Source organism: Nilaparvata lugens, chromosome 1, assembly GCF_014356525.2.
Source record: "Nilaparvata lugens isolate BPH chromosome 1, ASM1435652v1, whole genome shotgun sequence".
Classification (NCBI taxonomy): Eukaryota; Metazoa; Arthropoda; class Insecta; order Hemiptera; family Delphacidae; genus Nilaparvata; species Nilaparvata lugens.
In genome coordinates, this window is record NC_052504.1 from 4,726,060 (window position 1) to 4,747,286 (window position 21,227).

At 33.3% G+C, this 21,227-nt stretch overlaps 1 protein-coding gene across 1 annotated transcript in view; it reads right to left on the minus strand.

The window, feature by feature from the left end:
* LOC111050206 (serine protease inhibitor) overlaps window positions 1-21,227 on the minus strand; it is a 35,021-nt gene that overhangs the window by 3,364 nt on the left and 10,430 nt on the right. Inside the window, exon 7 of the mRNA XM_039428477.1 lies at window positions 1,427-1,562. Coding sequence (XP_039284411.1) covers window positions 1,427-1,562 — 136 coding nt within the window. The remainder of the gene's footprint in view (window positions 1-1,426; window positions 1,563-21,227) is intronic.

A 21,227-nucleotide genomic window follows, 5' to 3' on the forward strand; every position in this document is an offset into this window, starting at 1 on the left:
CCATCTGTATATTACACCTTTTTCTAAGTCGAAACAATATTTCACTGTCACTTCTACATCTACATATTAATTTTTGGAGAACAATCTTCATTGATTGGGACTCTTTGGGGTAATATAATGAGGTGGTTCACAGAAAATCATCAACAAATGAGTAGGCCTACTTTATACAGTGACTGCATCCACTGATAATATTTGGGAAATAGATGCCAAGAAAATAATAAGAGTCCTCACATGCGACTATCACTGAATATTTTGATGTGGGGATAAGTAACTTGACGGTCTGTCTCATGTCTCCAATATCGAGGTTTCTTTTTTATTCTAATGTTTATTAGTTAAATTTTCGGACAAGCACATGCAAAGATCGTGAAGGAATAATGTGTGCGTGAGAAAAACCGTATGCTCACGTTCAGCGTTTTAGGGACCATGTAGGGGTTACAACCAACTTTGTGAAGGAAATAAGGAGGTCTCATGAAGGTACTACTTGGAATGTGGTCAAACCTTTCCAAGATATAGTAGTATTCGGATAGTTTCAGATTGTATAAGACAAATAAATTAATAAATCACCCCCAGAAGGGGCTTCAAAGAAACCTTTTAGGAGAGACAATAATCAAAAGATATTATGATTGTTCAGAAACTAAAACCACTTGAGTAGCCAAGCTCTATTATTAGAGGATTCCAGTACCAGTGCATATGTCCGGTACTCTGAAAATATTATTAGATCCCAGGAATAGATAGGTATAGTTTCATTCCTAGGTAGAATAGTTTCATTAGAACTCATATGGAAATTATATTAAATAGAGAATGCATTTATTCAAATACTAATTAATATATAATTATTATTAACGAAAATCCTAAATAAATGCTGTAAATCACCCCGAAGACTTCTGCTACTGCAGACATTGACAACAGGGTTAACAGCTAGATGGAAATTCGATGAGAACTACTATCCAAGAATTAGTTTCCAGCCCGGGAATCGAACCCGATACCTCCCAATTGCTAGTCAGGAATGCTTACCCTTACACCAAACTGACAATCTCTGGATAGCAGCGCTCATTTTATACGAAGCCAAAGCGGCCAACCAGTTACAGATGGAATTAAATAGAGAATGCATTTACTCAAATGCTAATTAATATATAATTATAAATTATATATTACAATTATATAATTATTAATTTACAAATACTGGTATGTCGGAATCCGCCAGAATTTACAAATAATAATAATATAATATCGTGTGACCTGGCTGGCTCAGGTCTGGTGTCAGAGTTTTCAGGTCGCAACTGATCAATTTCAGGGCCTCTGACATGACCCAACGACTGCCGGGATCGACGTGTCCATCCGAAGCATTTTACAAATCATTATACAGGTAATTCCTCATCGCATGCTAAATTAGGGGAATACATGTTCATTGAAAAATCTGGCTTACCAGTAGCAGCGGCTGCTTCAGTCGAGATTTCATCAATATTCAAACTAGCTTTGTGAACTGCATCACTCACGAAAAGCCGTGGATCATCGGAGATTTTCCCAAGATATCCGTTGGTGAAGATGGATTTCACTCCAATCTGAAAAGATGGAATCGAAGATTTACTCAGAATTGAAATATTCCACCGTGATCATTCAAAGTTAGCATTTTTTTAATATTATGAAAATTCAAATAAAACCTGCCTGCGATTACAAGCTTGTAATTGCATATATGATCCTGAAGAAGTGAAGATGGAAATGAACACTGATTGATGTCTTGGAAGCCATATGAATTTTAATATTAAATAATTGATGATTAATAATTTTGCATCATGGAGGAACTAAAAAGCAAGTAGCCTGATTGTTATATTTTTTCGATCTGTATACGGGAATTATAATACCTATTAGCCTACTGTAGCCTATACTCATACTATATACTCTGAATAAAACGAGTTGAGACTTACTGGTTGCCAAATATGTGGCAAAATATTCCAAATCTTCACATGAAAGCTCATATAGGTATATAGGTATATGGCTGGATGTCATATTCACTTTGACAACACACAGCAGTCGATGCAGAGTTGTCAATTTGTAAATATCCAGTCAAGAAAATTGAAATTTTGCACAATTTGACAACATTCATGGAAAATCTTCTCTCTTCTCTTCTCTTCCTTACAATAACTTCCTAAATAACTCTATTTTCTAACTTATTTTTTTTTTCATTTTTTCAGTCAAAAATATATTTTACTAAATTAAATGAAATTGTTTTTTTTCAATTATTGATTTATACTTTTTTATCATATCACTTATTATTCTATTTAAGATATTATTTCCTTATGTTGTGATGTAGATGCATTAGAATATTGTATAGGAGGTTTAAGTGGGAGAGAGGGCCGGCTGCGCCCTAACTTCGCCCTCCAGGTTAAAATAAAGCCAGCCTATCTATCTATCTATCTTCTCAAATCTCTCTTCTCTTCTTTGCCTGCCTATTACATGGAAATGAATTTGCTAGCACACAAACTTAGGTTTTGCTGGCAACGCCAATTAAATTTTAAGTTAAAATTTTATTTTTATTCTGTATAAGTATGAAGTATTTGCTTTATTCATTATTGTTATCGTTATAATTGGCAAATAAAATGATTTTGATTTTTTGATTTGAAAACCATAGTTGGCGAGGTATCTTCCTCTCTTTTTTCTCTTCTCCAACACACCCAGCAACTACAAAGCCCATGGTTTTTTATATTTGTAACATTTTATTTGTTTTGTAATTCTTTGTCATTTTGTTTTGTCTTGTTTTGTGTGTTTTAATAAATTGAAAATTGAAATACTCCACCCAAGTCTCAACCTGTACTATTCAATCTTTAAAAGTGTTGCTAAAATTGTAGTCCACATCATTGGACCTATCATTGAAATTAATTTCTAATAGGCCTACAACATGTTTCGACTGAGAAATATATAATAGTCTTGGAAAATATAAATAGGTAGTCTTAGATATAATAGACGTATATATGTATCATAATATTATTAAACCATCATTCAGCTCATTTATTTGCTTATAAACAAAGACATTAGTATCTTACATCCATATGAGACTTATACCCTAGACTTAACCTACATTATTCACTTGATGATGGATCATCAACTCATCCATATAGTTGAATATATAAAAATAATGTATTAATTTTAAATATTCTACCATATTATAATTTTAAATATTTTACTTTATAATTTAATTCATTCATATGGGCTAGGCAACTTCATATAATGAAGAGGGTACAACTTATACCTTCTGCAGCAATTCCTTCAAGTCGGTTTTGACCTCTAGTTTGCATTTGGGAACAATCAGCTTCAACTTTGTTTTCTCCACATCAGTAGCAAACGAGTCCAAAAATGTTGTACTGTTCCCTTCCAGACCTTTCTTTAGTTTTTCATCTAGCTCAACGATTCCATCCGTTTCTTTGGGCACAAGCAACACCATACGATAGTTTCCCTGAAAACAGAAATAGCAGATCATGTTTTACACCAAACTGGAAATCACAAGAAAGTTAGCCTATCTAGGTCATTTTGTTTATTTGTTTTGAGGTTCATTTATTTATTCAACTTCCAAGAGTACAAATTACAACTTACTATATATAAACACCAATGAATTCTACAAAGAAAAAAAATAATAAAAGAAGCAAATAAAAACATTGTGAATGTATACAGAAATAAATACATTTTTATTGTTCTATGATGGGCCTAAATTGTGGAAATTTATCAATCATTTAATTTATATTATATACGGTAAATATAAATATTATTTTTAGAATAAATAATTTCATATAAGTTATTATTTCCCTTACAAAACAAAAAACAATAGAATAACAAACAAAAAATGTTAAATATTTACTATTTTATGAATAACAAACATAATATGACTAGAGTTTCAATTCTTTACAATACCTTTGTTATCATCCTGATTACAACACAAAATTATTGGTTTATGACGACCTTTATCTTTATAGTGAGGCCCACGTTATAATAGCAGTGGTGAAAGATAGTTGCCGATTCTCTGCCTAGCCGCTGCCTTCTAAAGAGGATGAGTTATTAGCTGATACTGGTATAATATTACTGATTTAATATTAAAAGTTCATTCTTGAAATAATCAAAGTATTCTATTTGTCAAGAAAATATATTTTACAATGATTGAAGAATAGGTACATTTTTAAAATTGAGATTGAATATTTTGTTAAATAATAGTCTAATTTTTCTAATTTTGTTGAAAAACGATCAGGCAACGTTGCAGAGCTAGAAAAGGATAGCGCTATATTTGCTTTGTCGAATGATAGACAAGGATAGCAGCACCATTTCTAATCAAATACTGCCATTACAACAATATTTACGGTACCACATTTTTTCAATAATTAATCAGGGTGATTGATATTACTAAGCTGTAAGTTATTTTTCCTACAGTTACGTTGAAAAGTGGCCATTGCTGCACTGATTACAGAACGCAAAGAATCACTTTTCCGCTCTAGTGCGGGAAAAAATTTTTCTGCACTCCAGATTTGCAACATGGCAACGCAAAATACTTAGTAGGTTATATGGAGCAACAGTGCAGCAAAATCAAAATGAAGTTGGTAACAGTGACTGGGCTGCTATAGTGAGCAGACGTGCAACGAAGCACAACGCGCTAATTATTATTAATTAGATATTATAACCAAGGACAACGAGGACTTTAGGATTTTAGGATTAAGGTTTTTATCAATAATAAAATTACACAGAAAAAACATTTGATGGATTTCAGGCAATTTTACCCATAATTACCCACTTTTCATATTCAATGGTAACTGTAGGAAAAACTTAATGTGAAATACGTGCGCAAAGTTCCTCTGCTACACTCAAGAAACTATTCCAACCAAGTAAACGTTTCTTTCGGTGCAGCAAACTGTCACTTTGCGCACTAGTTGCACAAATAACTATTGCTGGCTGTACAAAAGCCGGTTAATTTATTGCGCGATTAATTCCACGAGAACAATTAGAGAAGCCGTCTTTTCAAAAAGCCTTCTCTGATTGGTTATCGTAAAATAAATACGGTTAAAGTTTAACCTGGTTTTGTGCAACTGGTCCAATCGACTGACAGATATTTTTATCCTGTTGAAAGCAATTTTGGAACAAAAATGAAACAAATTCTTACAGAATTTTTATAGTAGGGTAGCCTACTCACCACATACGGCATGAGAATGATGTGCGATTGAAGATCATCCGAGAACTTGTAATTGAGTTTTCGCCTAATCAGCATCATTTCTGTTTCATAGACCTTGTCCAGCGCGTAGAATGGACGAACCTTTGTCTCATTCTTATCAAAAGGATGAATCCACTTCGATTTGAAATAGACTGCGTTCACCAGAACTGCTACGGTAAACTTGTCTATGAAATCTGTACAAATAGCAACAATTTATAAATTAGAAGAAGAAACAAATTTATAGTTTTGATTGAGAGTGCCTGAAAACTGCGAGTTCAATTTTTCTATGGTATATGAACAGATGTGTGAACCTGAAAGGTGCTGTGTTCTATTAGGTTTTAAAGGTGAAAGGAAAAGTTATTCAGCACACACACATCGATTTTTGTTCGTACGATATTTTTCCGTCCTTATGAATTGTATCAGATTAAACGGAACTTGACAAACATCATCTGTTTGAAATCATCTGTTCAATCTAATAGAATTTATAAGGACGGCAAAATATCGTACGAACAAAAATCGATGTGTGTGTGCGGGGCTTTAGGGAAGTTTGGCTTTTGAATGGCAATATATGTTTTGATATTATTTCAAATGTGTTGATAATTTTATATAATTAATAAAGATAACGAAAAGTTCAAATACTCGCACATTTGAGATATTGCACTAGGTACTTACAAAAATGTAAGTAGATCCATGCGCTAGTCCAGGCAATGAATACAGTACTCAAAAAAGGGTATAAAGGGAAAAGTTTGGAAAACAATTATTGACCCCGCAGTTCTGTTTAGGGTAGTAAGGAGGTAAACATATCAAAAGTCCTCACCCCTACCCATTATAGTAAGGGCCGGGTGGGGGTGGTTCAAAAGTACCATTTTTTGGCTTCTTGCATATAACTTGAAAACTACTGTATGCATCTCACGGACATGACTGTTCTCTAGAAACTGGAAGGTTTAATAATATCCTACAATATTTATGTTACAAACTTATTCTATATATGTTTTCGAGATATACGTTCTTGAAGGTGTGACATTTTTGAAAAAACGTTTGCCTCCAATTCTATATCTTCTATTTATGTTTTTGAGATATACCGTACGCTCCTGAAGGTGTGACATTTTCGAAAAAAAAACGTTTGCCTCCAATTGTTTTGCTATTTTTGTTTTTAAAACTTTGTAAAAATCGATGAGAAAACTCCTTGCTGATTATTGATTATGAGCTTATAGAGCATAAAATTCTCTTTTCAATTTGATGTAGCAGCTTTAGTTTTATTGAGTGTGAAATCTCCAGTTTTGCAACAATAGACCAAGTGACAGAGGAATTTGGAGGGAATGTTTTGAACACATTTTTCGACTTAGCAGCTTTGTTAGGACTATAGTTAGGAGGAGAACATATCAAAAGTCCTCATCTAAAGGGATGAGGGGTTTGAAAGTTTCATTTTTTAGCGTTTCGCTCCACGCTTACTTGAGAACATGCGTTTAACCGACATGACTAACTATTCAAAATGGGGCTTGATAAATTCCTTCACCATTTTTGAACACAACCGCTTCCTGGTGGTTCGGAAACCACCTAGATTATTAAATCCAATCATCTCTCATCATGACCTAAAGCTCATGTGGGCATCCTCAGCAAAATAGTTTTATGAAATTGAATTGGTTTTTGACACAGCTTCGACCCTATAATCTCCCTTACCTTTCGGTAGCAGGTCTTTGATAATATTGCTGGTCTTATTCTCCACCCACTTATTGATCTGCAGAGTCGAATCGATTGGGTTGGCAGACATATTCATTACACGTGACTCAGCATGGAAGTCGCTTTTCAAGTGATTCAGAAACTTTTCTTTCACCTCAAAGTTTCTGTCCACGAAAAATCCATTGGCCACTGTCATGTTTTCGTCACCCTGAAAAAGAAGACCAATTTTCTGATTTCAAGGAAGTTCAAACAAGAAATAATGTATTTCACAAACATAGTGGTTGACAAAGAATTATTACTCATCTATTTCACTATCCATGATGAACTGAAAGTCAATAATCCGTTTTGAATTATTTTCGACGACACTAAGGTCTAATTTATGAATATTAGTTTTTGAAAACTAGTACCTACTCACATGTGGAGCGTTTTCGGATTTTTTAAATCCAATTTTTAACACACCATTTTCACATATCTTCAACTCAGTGTTGGAAATGGATTTAAAAAATTCGAAAGCGCTCCACATGTGAGTACTAGTTTTCAAAAACTAATATTCAAAAATTAGACTGCAGTGTCGTCGAAAATAGTTCAAAAAAGAACTACTGTTATTCCCTCCCTGTTGTGCTAAATGTAATATATGTTTGCATCAGAATTATTACTCGATAGTAATATCCCAGTCAGCAGTAAGGCTTGATTCAAGGCTTGAATTAGAAGCAGCCTTCACTTGTCAATCAAGGCTGAAGTTGAATCAAGCTGGAAACGATCTTGTTTGACATTGAACTCGAAATCTCCTTTAATTTCCATACTAGAATCGAAAGCAGCATATCCTTGTTTTTCAAGGCTAATAAACTTGGTTGGAATCGAAATTGAATATGGCATGTTATGTATCCATTCGAATTTAGCTTTTATTGCATGGGCCAAACAAGTCTTGACTTTACCTTGAATTTTCCTTGTCAGTTGAAGCTGACAAACTTGGTTGGAATCGAAATTGAATATGGCATGTTATGTATTCCTTCGAATTTACCTTTTATTGCATGGGCCAAACAAGTCTTGACTTACCTTGAATTTTCCTTGTCAGTTGAAGCTGACAACTTGGTTGGAATCGAAATTGAATATGGCATGTTATGTATTCCTTCGAATTTACCTTTTATTGCATGGGTCAACAAGTCTTGACTTTACTTGATATATTTGTGTATATTGTTGAACGAGCGTTAGCGAAATCTAATTTTTTACTTACTGAAGACCAAAGGTTTTTGACTTACTGCATGAGAAAAAAATTGTTTTGATCTATCATTTAGTCACCTGGAATTAATTGCATGCTATTCCTGAAATTTTTCAATTTATTAAGAAAGCTGATGCCATTTGGGAGTTATCACACAGACTGACCTTATGCGCCGACACAAGATTTCAGCTGAATAATACACAACATATTTTAATTCATAAGTTCTATAACTATATTAACTCGCTGCCGTGAACGTCGCTGCCTGCCTGTCTATTATCTGTCTATAACATAATAAGCGTAATTAGTAATACTACTTGTGATAATAGTTGCAATGATGTTGACAATAATTTGCTATGACAAATTGGTTTTTGTTCAAAGTGTTAAATTGTAATTAGAAGCTACTTTTAGTTTTCACTAACACTCGATTATCCATTGTAGGTACTCATTCATTTCTTGTTTGTATAATTCATTATTATCTTTAAGTGTTGAGATAATTGAAACGGTTAGAGATATATGGATTCCGCCATTAATTTTCTTTTGAGATTCTGTATCGAAATCATGTATCACATTACGATGTTCCCATTTGAAAAAAAAGTTGGATTCAAGATGAAGCTGCTGGATTCAATAAAATGTAGTTGAATCCATATGACGGACAAAAGTTTTGAAATGACAGAAAGTAGTTTTCTTCAACTGGAATAGGATTCCCATGGAACCTACTGTCATATCATACTACTTCTAAAAGTATTCAGCTTCTTCCATAATAATTCTCATTAACTCTGTATAATTAAAGTTGTGGATTTCAGAGATCATTGCAACAGTTCAAGAGCGATCTCTCCAACCCAGTCTATGCTATTCTTATTAATAGCATATTCGAATCTATGTAAATAAAAGCGAGTTGGCACTCATTTCTATGTACATTTTGAGATGAGAACATTCATTTACAAATTTATCACCAATATCGTCCGAATAACACTTCACCAACTGTTGCAGCCTTTGCTATAAAGATTCGTTTGAATATCTCTCAGATATTAAAAGTGACAAAATTCTTCAGATTCATCACAGTTGTCATCATCATCATCATCGTCGTCAGTTCTAACAATTGGAATGTGTGACAAAAGCAAGGATGGGAAAGTCCAGTCGTTTACCTGCCTGGTCTACCAGTGACAAGTTCTTAGATTCTATTTCCAGTAACTTGCATTCAATTTCCGGCATGTGTTTCAACCTCTATTGACCACCACACTACCCTATCTTTTCCCACCTGAACTAGTCACTATTTTTAGATCACTGACCTTTCTTCTGAAACTGAACTATTTCTTCAAAATGACTTTCGGCTTCCTATACACACCACATTTTTAGTATGTTGAAGTGGAAAAAATTTGTTGTTGAGAGGTCGGAAATACGTTAGAGGCAAATAAGTAGCCAACATTTTAAAATGTCATGGGACAAAGAAAAAATTCATTGTGTAGAGGCATTTGTTAAGTGGAGGCTCTTTATAGAGAGGTTCGTCTGATGTATAAGCCAGCTGGGTAGCCGAGTGGTCCTAAGCATTGATACAATGTATTCTAGGAACTGTACCTTGATTGAAACCTTCATTCTGCCTGGTCGTGGGTTCACGTACCGCCAAGGGCATATGATATTTAATAATCTTATCTCATTACTCACGCACAAGTAACAGATTACGTGAGTATTACCCGCAACGAATATTGTTATTCACAAATCCGTACCAAGGGACTTGAAAGCAAAACTGTTAATCTTCTCAAATTTGAAAACTGTAATAAATATAATGAAAAAAGGATTACAGATTTTTGTCTAGTTGAGAAGTTAATATTGTGGTAATTATATTCATGTTAAATTCGAAGACTAAGAAATTGTCAAAGACAACAGATTTTATTAAAATATTTAGAAATACCGGTTTCGGCTGTTACACCATTGTCAATCTCTGATAAACTCAATTTGTCAGAGATTGATTGTTCATCAGAGATTGACAATGGTGTAACAACCGAAGCCGGTCTTTCTAAATTTCAATAAAAACTGGTTTCTGACAATTTCTGTCTTTTTATTTAATATTACAGCAATTATATTATGTGCTTCCTATCGAATCATGAAATGTTTTTGAATTGAAGCGCCAAATTTCTATGTCTCAACAGTGTATAACTTACAACTTGATTTGATATATATATTTATAACTTACCATTTTTTTCTCAAATGAACTCATAATCGTTCAAGGAATATATCCTCTGAGTTTGAAGTTGATTAATAAGAGCGTTCGAAAGTTATTGTCGAAAAAACATACAAACAGCAGTACAAACTCTCGAAAGGACGAGCCACAAGTCTTAATAAGGGAGAACTCACTACATTCGTTCAATAAATCTATGGTTGATACAAGGGAGAACTCACTACGTTCGTTCAATAAATCTATGGCTGAGACAACTTCCAGTCATTTTATTCAGCAAGAGCTACCACAATACAACTTTTGCTACTACTCAAATATAAATTATTCAACAATTTCGATGGTAATTTCCAAAAAAATTCAGTAACTGAGGTGAAATTTCCATTCATTGGGAATTTCAAATATAAAAAATTATATCACTTTGAAGGCTTGAACAACAAAAAACATGTTTATTGTGTAAGGGCTGTGAAAATCATGAAGAGCACTAAAGATTCATCTACACTTTTTAAATTATTTAATATGGGGAACGATCAATTTGAGAAAGAATTTTTTTTAAATTAATTACTTTTTAATTAAATTAAAAAAGGGATTATGGTACTTGAAATATAAATCGTGAGTTACCGGTTTATTTGAATGATCATTAGAATAGTCCCTTCAGGAATTGGAATTATGCTCTAGGAAAGGATAGTCTAGAGACTATGGTGGAGAGGCGAAAAAATAGAAGTCAGTTGATTTAAAGAAAAAAAACTACGCGTACTGATTATAATGTTCCAGATGAAAGAATATGGTGTGGCGCTCTCACACAACTTTCCTTGCCGTTATGAAAATTGATCACCTGACGCTAGTGTTCACGCGCATCTCAAGTCTACTATTCAAAAATCTGAGCCAAGTGGTGACAGGAAAATAACGCTGGAGACATACGAGGTCTGCTATCTCTTCATAGTGAATGATTTAATAGAATCAACAGTTGCCAACAGTTTGCAATTGAATAATCATATTTTCTCGAATTTCGAGCTTATTTTCAATTTTAGGTGAAAATGTAACTGAACATTAATTGTAGAGATTTTTATTATAAATCTTCTCCACTTCAGATTTTTTGTTTAAATTGCATTTGAAGACTGATAATTTGGAATCTAAAATCAAACTTTGCATAGATGGGGCGGAGCTCATGATATTTTTAAAGATATGGGACTTGTGGCAGTTGATAGAGCTTATCAATGACTATTTTAAGTATAAATTTTATCAAAATAGTTCGAGCCGTTTTCGAGAAAATCGCAAAAAACCCTGTTTTTGACAACATTTCCACCATTTTAGCCGCCATCATTCTTGAATTGCATTTTATTGAAATTGTTCGTGCCGGATCCTCATATTGTAAGGGCCTCAAGTTCTATATTTCAAGTCATTCCGTTAATTGAGAGATGAGATATCGTGTACACAGACATACATAAACACACTCACACACACACACACACACACACACACACACACACAAATACAGACCAATACCCAAAAACCACTTTTTTGGACTCAGGAGACCTTGAAACGTATAGAAATTCACAAATTGGGGTACCTTAATTTTTTCGGAAAGCAATACTTTCCTTACCTATATGGTAATAGGGCAAGGAAAGTAAAAATAAACATCATATCGACTTGGATAAAAAATTATGTGATTCTCGTATTGAATTTATCAAAGCTCTGACTGATTACATTATCTGTCTACAAAATTTGTCTACATTATTTTCTATTATTATTATTATTATATTATTCTCTACAAAATTATAATGGAAGTAATAGTCTAATGATTATTGTATATTCTTGCACATTCACAAGAACCACCCCCTCACCCAACACAAGAAATTCTATGAATTCGGCGCCGCTGCTGAAAGTTTCGATTATAGTAATGTTTGAATTATAGTTCTATGGCTGGACAAGTCTCCACCAATCCGCCAGAAAAGTCAGGTAGAAGGTTTCATGTTCATGCTATTGTTTTGCAATGGAAACGTTTTTGCTGGTAGGCAAGGATTCGTAGAAGAACTTCTTGCTTTGTCAAAAGCTAGGGCTTATTGGATGACAAGGTCTGGACAGTACAATGATCTGTAGAAGAAGACAACTTTGTCAAGACCTTTCCATATCGGTCTGATGGAAGCCATCTGTCTTCACTATTTATGTCACTCCGTTATGAAAACAATATCAAAAGGGTAAGGCCTATTGTATAGTTTTTACATTGTTCAGTCAAAAGAGTGGCCAAAGCCAATGTCGGCATTGAAACTTAAACTTCAATGCAACTTTAAGATTCTTATAATAACTTGATTTCTCCCAATATTGAAATTGGAATTTATTACACTTAAAAAGTGGAGGTACTTGTTTTAATTTTAGATATAATGAATAAGAAATTCCTAGAATACAATGATAGCTGTTATTTCACGCACATGAAAATAGACAATGAAGCACAGAAGTCTGTACATTATAATAGCAAAGGAGCAAAAAATATTATGGCATTAACGAACCAACGGAATAATTACATTAGCAGTAATGATTATAAATACCTTTTCATTATTTATCACCACTCATTACACCAAGTCACAGATATTATATTGTAATCATTTACTGAGATTTGCCAAACATAATTATAGTGTAGCGTTCAATAACAAGAGCTCCTAAACTCCTCTCTTTCACGTCTTCATCATCAATGACAATGAGGTATTTGATTAACGTGTCTAGGGAGCTAATACCACTAATAAAATAATCTCAGGGATTATTCTTCAATGATGTGGAAAAGCCAGGCTCATGCCCAAAATAGTATGCTGTAAGAGAATGTACAAATTGTCAATGTAGTTTACTTGAAAGTTATCATATTAATGCAACGGAGCTTCAGTTAGTGACTGGCAAGAACTGACGAAATATTGTCATTGAGAAACAAAGTCTTTCTATTATCAAAGTACTCCATGAATTCCATACACTCCATGGATAATATAAAGTGTGAAATAAAAGATCTTTGAATCACACGCTCATGTTTATCGTCTCTTGGCTCCCAGAACACACAAGTATAGTGCAGTATGAGCTAGAGTAGTATAATAGTCAAGTATAGTCAAGTATAGAGCAGTATGCTATTTTGCTATACGGTATTTATAATTACTGTAACTGTCTAGTCTAGTCTACAAAGCTTGTAGAACAGCTTCAGGCATGACAATAAGGGCCAAGGCCAGAGATTGTCAGTTTGGTGTAAGGGTAAGCATTCCTGACTAGCAATTGGGAGGTACAGGGTTCGATTCCCGGGCTGGCAAATAATTTTTGGATAGTAGTTCTCATCGAATTTCCATCTAGCTGTTAACCCTGTTGTCAATGTCTGCAGTAGCAGAAGTCTTCGGGGTGATTTACAGCATTTATTTAGGATTTTCGTTAAATGATAATTATAAATAAAAGATCAAGTGTTAATTTATGAGTAGTGACTCAGTCTACTACCAGGCGCGGATCCAGGACCCTGACCTGTGGGGAGGGGGGTGATTGTTGGGATGGTCGGTCGTCCAGCCGAACCCCCCCCCCCGTTCAACACCACCCCACCCGGAAAATTTTTGAAGTTTATAATCGAAAACATTTGAGAACTTTATTTGTTGAAGTTGATTGGATTTTTGAAGTAGTTCATTCAAATGACAAGGTCATGATACTATCCATGGTCCAGTCACTATACACATTGATGCTTGCATTTTATATTGTAATTCTGATTTTTTAATATATTGTTTAGATATATTGTTAGAGAAATCCAGAACCAAGTATTTCATGGAAATTTCCCGTCGTGCTAGATACAAAGTGACCCATAAACCTCGTATTTTAGGCTCGTTTTCCAGTTTTTAGTTATTTCCGCCAAATTCTGTAATCGATCAGAAAAATTTGCTCTCGCCTTTTATTTAGATTATGAAATTCCTAATAATATGAGATCATTCGGAACTTTCTATCTTCAATGAGTAGTGAGTTACAGTTTCACAAAAATAAATAAAATTTTAGGAAAAAATCAATTTCTATGATTTTAGTTTTTGATCCACAATATCTTCCGATTGTTAACATTTAAATGTATAATTCAAGATTACTTTGAGCGTGATTTTGTGCTCTACAGGTAGAGCGCTCTATCTCCAGGTAAACCTGACAACAATGATCCTTGTATTTTAGAAAGCATCCAAGTTTCAGCTTCAATCATCATCAGCAACTCTATTGTCGTCACATGCAGATTTCGCACCATGTTCATTAGATCATGTTCTATGAGAATCACACGTTAGATGCTCCTTATTTAGTGGAGAGGCACCCATATAAGGACACCTCAAGAATCAAAATTTCAAACAATCATAACTTTTGACACAATGATTAAATCTCATTGTACTACAGCTCATTCTTCTCGGCACGTCAAGGCGGTTCAAAATCATGCATCATAAGTCAAATTCGATAAGAAAATACACAATTCATCCTTGAAGTTTCATTCATCTAAATTTATGGCTTTTAAAGTTGATAAATTATAGTGAACAACGTTTTTAAGGCTTCAGAAATCTAAAAACCCCCAAGAACCCTTTCCTCTACAGCATTATTCTCATCATGAATTATAAAACTTGAAGGATGAGGAGTTTTGTCTGTACATGGAAAGGTGGTAGGTACTCACTCAGTATAAGAATAAAGAATTACTAAATACCAATAAGCAAGTAGTGATAAATATTACTCATGCAAGAAATGAAGTTCTTATCGAGAAGTTCAATGGTTGGGGCTTAGAGGAAGCTTATATTTAGAGGAAGCTAATGGTTTGTTTATTGCTTTATGTTGCTTTGAGGAATAGGGCCTGGAAAGTTTAAATTCATATATTCTATTTTATTTTAGAGATTAACATCAGGTAGAATCTTAAAATTACAGATTGATAAAGAGTGAAAGCAGTCAAGTGGTGCAGATTTATGTAAGAACATCTTTGATTGACCACATACTTTTCTAGAATCTTCCACAACAAACGACATTCCAATAGACATAATTTGAATCGGTGTTTAATTGAATCTTCCAGATACCGTAGTTTTAATTATATTTCTTGAAAGCTCAAAAAACAAATTATTTTAATACCTAATATGTGATTTCCTAATGGTAGTCGATCACTATTCGAATGATAATTTATTTGAATGGGGAATTTTAATATAATCATCTAATAAAATCCTATTGAATCCTATTCCAATAACGTTTTGAATTCTCTATCAACTTACTCAACGTATAAAAAAAATGGAATAGATTTTACTGTAATACCTATCATACATTGCATATTGTAAAGGTTAATATGATTCACTTTCTAAAACTTTCTGATTAAAAATGAAAAAATTGCTGATCAGATCAGAAAGCAATTGATGTATGTATTCAACTCATTTCAATTTTCTAATACATTATGTTCAATCATTTTGATGTCCCCTTCCATTACTATATGATATGTTTATTAGGCTGATGATTTGCTTCATAGCATTAACTTATTATTCTAATATCCTGTTGAGTTACAGAAGATTTTCAATTTGCTCTATCTTCTGGGAATCTTTGTTATTACTCTTCTTGCATGTTTTATGGACAGTTCTGTTATTTTCTCGAAACAGTTTTGTTAATTCTTCATGACACACCCACTCAGTTTGGTTTTACACCATTACACACAGTGACAGACTCTAGTTGTTTGAAGACTCCAGATGTTAATTTGCAGTTTTTTGATAGGATCGATGTTGCCGTCTATATTGTTATAGTATCATGTTATCATGTTAGAGCTCCCTAAGTTTCCAATAAATGTCAGACAAATAATGGAACATATCTTCTTACCATCAAAACCTGAACCGTCGACTCAAACACGTGACATGTGACATGCTTTCGAGAGAAGAGTATCAAGGAATATAAAAATAACGAATTCTTGGTAATCCTATAGAAAGGTAGTTTTGAGGTTCCTGAATCTGAAGAAATTGTTTCCTAGAATTGGAACGGCTCCTAGGGCAGGGGTATATTAACTCGACAAATTCTTTTCAAAATGGTTTGAGCAGGCATTGTCTGAATATTACAAAGATATAATGACAATAAGCTTCTCATACACTTTTCATCATCTACTTGGAATAACAGACAATAGACAAAGACCCGACTCTTTACCTGGAGTTCCAGTAACTGTAGTCAAAATAAGTACCGTTGCAAGTGGTCAAAAAGGAGTCACATGTTATATAAATGTATATATGGATATTGAGGTAGAACTCAGTTTAGCAGTTGAATATAGAGCCAAGAATACATAGTTATATATAGATAAGCAGTTCCAAGGAACTAAACTACGAATATGATGTGGCTTATAGACTTATACGAACTACGAATTTGGATGATTGAAATTCTAACTGGTGATTGCCGTAGAACTGAAAATATTAATGAAGTTAATGATCAAAATCAACCCTCAATGGAATCAATAATTACATCAATTGATTGACGTTTCTAAATCAAATAATCATAACTGAAGGGAAGAGGATCAGTCACTGAATCTTGATAATCAGAAAGAGAATTTCGATCAAATGCAATTCAAGATGGCGGCTGAAATGTCTCAAATGATGTCAAAAAAAGGGTTTTCGCGATTTTTTCGAAAACAGCTTCAACGATTTTGATCAAACTCATACCTGATATAGAAATTGATAAGCTCAATCAACTGCCACAAGTCCCATATCTGTAAAAGTGTCAGGAGCTAAGCCCCATCTATGCAAAGTTTGATTTTAGATTTCCAATTATCAGACTTCATATACATTTCAAACGAAAAATTACAAGTGAGAAAGATCCAGCATAAAAATCTCTACAGTTAATGTTCAGTAACATTTTCACCTGAAATTAAAAATAAGCTCGAAATTTGAAAAAAAATGATTATTCAAATGCGAACTTAATGAAAGAGGCAACTGATGATTCTATAAGATTCATTCAGTAGGAGCGGTTTTTGCCGCGGGACAAAATTTGAACGTTCATGTGAATTTCACAGATGATATTATAATAATGTACCTACGAGTATAATGGATCATGGAAATTTTCATATCGGCCAGGAAAGCTGTGTGAGGGTGCCACACCAGATGTTTTTCAAATGGGAACGTGGTCATTTGATAATGATCCCAACATTCAAAGATACTAATAAATGATACAAATATGAAATAAATTAGTACCTGTATTGAATTAATCGAGAATTAGTGAACACTAATAGTAGCTTCTACTAACAAATTCAACACTGAACAAAAACACTTTGTCATAGCAAATTATTGTCATCATTATTGTAACTACTATTACAAGTAGTAATATTAAGCGTATCTTACAGACAGACAATAGACAGGCAGGCAGACGCGTTAACAGAAGCGAGTTAATATAGATTATACTTATAAATTATATATGTTGTATATTATTCAGCTGAAATCATGTGTCTGCACATAAAGAACAATCAGTGTGATAACTCCCAAATAGCATCAGCTTTCTTAAATGAATTGAAAAATTACAGGAATAGCATGCAATTAATCCCAGCTGACTACATGATAGATCAAAACAAATTTTCTCTTATGCACTTTAAATGTTATCTTTATATCCTGAAAAAACGAAGGAGTGAGTCGTTTTGGTTGTCTAACGAACTTGACCCGTAAAAAGGTTCGAAGAATACGTGTTTAAATTTTGAAGTTGATTGATCAATTCTCTCCAAAGTTATTGTAGAACATATAAACAGGCGGACAACGACTTTGACCTTCATTCTGTAAGTCAAAAGTGAAAACTTGCTACGTTCGTTCAATTATTAATTCCATTTAATCCTGCCAAAGAATAGGCCTAGTCTATCTGAAAGAAAATTCTACACTGTAGAGTTCAGTAGCTAATGAGAAATGGAAATTCGCCAATGAAAAATGACTTGTAGCATTGATATAAGCACAGAATACATAACAATTTTTCTTTACTCCGTGATATAAGGCTGCCTTTTCTATTCCCCATAGAAATTAGCTCACGAAATACAAAATTCACAAAAAAAAACTGTTCTAATAGAATTACATAGTACGACTGAATAACAGATGATTTGCATGATAAGTATTCATCCAATGAAGTTCATATTCGATAAAAAAAACTATACACATTATAGAATGGAACACAAATAATGTATTATTTATGCAATATAATTACAATTAATTATTCATGCACCTCAAAGCGACTTTTAGCTACTCTATAGCCAAGCACGATTTTCCAACTTTTTTTTAATCTAATTCAAATGAAATGTTACAATTCGACATATACTCTGGGCTATTTTGGTAAGAATGTTTTTAAATCCTCCCAAAATTACGCCAGAAATCGACGTAGCTTTGATTCAATTGAAATATTAACTACTTCTAATATCAATTTGATAAAACTATATTTTCTCCTCAATCAGAGATCCATAACATTCCACGGAGCAGAACAGTTTTCTGCTGAAGGATGCAACAGAAAAGTGTTTCGTTTCGTAGTCAGATGTTTGGCACAACCCTATTCAATTTTCAAACAAAGGGGATGTCAGCTTCGACATTTTGGCCTGGGACCAGTTCCAACACTCAACCTTTGTCACTCACTCACACACTCTCTCTCTCTCTCTCTTACACACACACAAATACACACACACACCCACACATGCACACACGAACCTACTTTCTATTATCCACTATTTCCACGTGCACAATGTGTCCAACGTCCAATTTTGAAGCCCTCTGTTTCGAAGTGGGGAGGAGATGATGGTTTGGTTTTCAATTTCGAAGACAAGAGACAAGGCTGTGGCTGTTAGTTCACTGTTCGTGTTCACTACGTAGACGACATATCACACAGTGCGCTCCAATAATCAAGTTGTTTCTGCTGTATCCAGTGAGATATATAGTTAGTTGTAGTATAAAGATTTAATTTTATTGAGTTTAATCTGTTGTTTTTCCAGTTTCTTGTTTTTTTTCATTTTTGTATTCCTTCCTGTGTCTGCTCTTCAGTCTGCAGTATCAGTGCCGGTAAGTGAAAACATCTATATTTTTCAATATTAACTCAATTGTGTTGAAAACAAAATTTAAAACTGTTTTTGAAATTCTAATTTGATGTCTTCAGATCCAGTATTTTCATAAATTTCAAATAGATTTGAACCGCAAAATTACCTGATGATTTTTATCTCCAAGTTTAATCAATTGATATAAGAGAAAAAAATGGCCTTACTTTTCAAATCAGTCTTGATGTTACCATTTTATTAATTTTTTTTTATTTACCATTTTAAAATAATTTACAAATATTGCCTAACTTACTTTTTATTCCTTTATAAATCATTTGGAATAGAATCAACTCTAATTCCAATATTGAACATGAATAAATCAAATTTCATACAATAATTCTTTTGATCTCTTACTCCTCCATCTGGGAGCTTAGGAAAATACCAGTATTTGAAAAAATAATTCACAATACGGTAGGTAAGTCTTGTACCTACTTAGCCAAGAATTTCATGTGAATTTCAAATTTGGTTGCGTTGTAAAACAATAATAGTGCAATGCTCTATCTGGGGACATCAAATTTAATGAGAAGCTTAATTCCAAAAAAAAAATCAATTTTGTTCTCAGATTAATTTGTCTCATAGTCAATTTAAACTGAATTTCCTAGACTAAACTTCTATAGTCAGGTATTCAATTAATTTTAGCAGTCTGTTTTGTGCCAACTGCAATGTTGATGTTAAAAAATTCGATCTATGACATAGTGCCGGTTGCATAAAAGCCTGTTACGTTTTAATCGTGATTAATTCCACGAGATCCAATCAGAGAAGCCATCTTTTCAGAAAGTCCTTCTCAGCTTGGTTCTCGTGGAATAAGCCACAATTAAAATTCAACCTGTTTCTGTGCAACCGGGACATAATGTACGATATCCTATATGATGTAACTTGGATAAAATGCACGGTAACTTTGATAAATATAACGGTAGTTAAAACAAAATTGGAAAAAATTGATAATCATGATAGATCTATTACAATAATAGTTTATGAATAGTATAGAAGAACTTCGAAATGGGAAGTTTATTAATGGAATCAATTGTAGCCTACAATATTCAAGGTCGATAAAATGAAGTTTACTGAATCAAAAATGGATAAATAACCTTTTGTAATTAAGCTTCCCAATCAATGAACAATCATTTATTTTATTCTCCTCCCATTAATCAGTTGAATATTTAGGCTATGAATTTTATGGTGTCTCTCTTATTTGTCACCTATAAATTTGGAAGAAAAATAGCCCAAGGACTATCTTATTATTTTATCTTCCAATGTTATTACATTAGTGTCATTTGCATTGTAAATAAATAATTAAATAAGAACTCATTATGTTCTTGGTATTGTTGTATCAGCTTGGTATCAGCAAAGAGAATCAGTTTAACCAGTTTAGTACAGTAGGTTGAAAATATTATCATATCCTCTTTATCTGTTTAATATTTTTGCTAGATGGATAATAGAGGTGATTATAAATTTTTGCCCTTCTTCTCTATTCTAATTTTATGTGGCCTGGGCCCAGAACATATTGCTGCCTTGTCTGATTGTTTCTCTAATCAGGCCCGATTTATATTCATTGAAGAGGTAAATGTAGTGAAGTTCTTTGTTAAATTGCTAAGCAATTGCATCTCCACAAATTTTATTAGATTTAGTTCAATAATTATATTCCTAGTTTATGTTATGTAAATTCATCTTAAACTTTGCTGTATTGTAAGCTATTGTATAAGTGTATTAGCCAGTATATATTGTAATCTACTTAAAGTACTCAATCAATCTTTCTCTCACTCTCTCACTCTCTCTCTCTCTCTCTCTCTCTCTCTCTCTCTCTCTATCTATCTATCTATCTCTCTCTTCATATTTATCCTATCCTTTCATCTCTCTCAGGTGCAGGAAGAGATGACACTAGTAAAAAGAAGGAGATCTCTTGAACCTGTCATCAATCCATTGGAGCGAAATGGATTCACTTCAATTT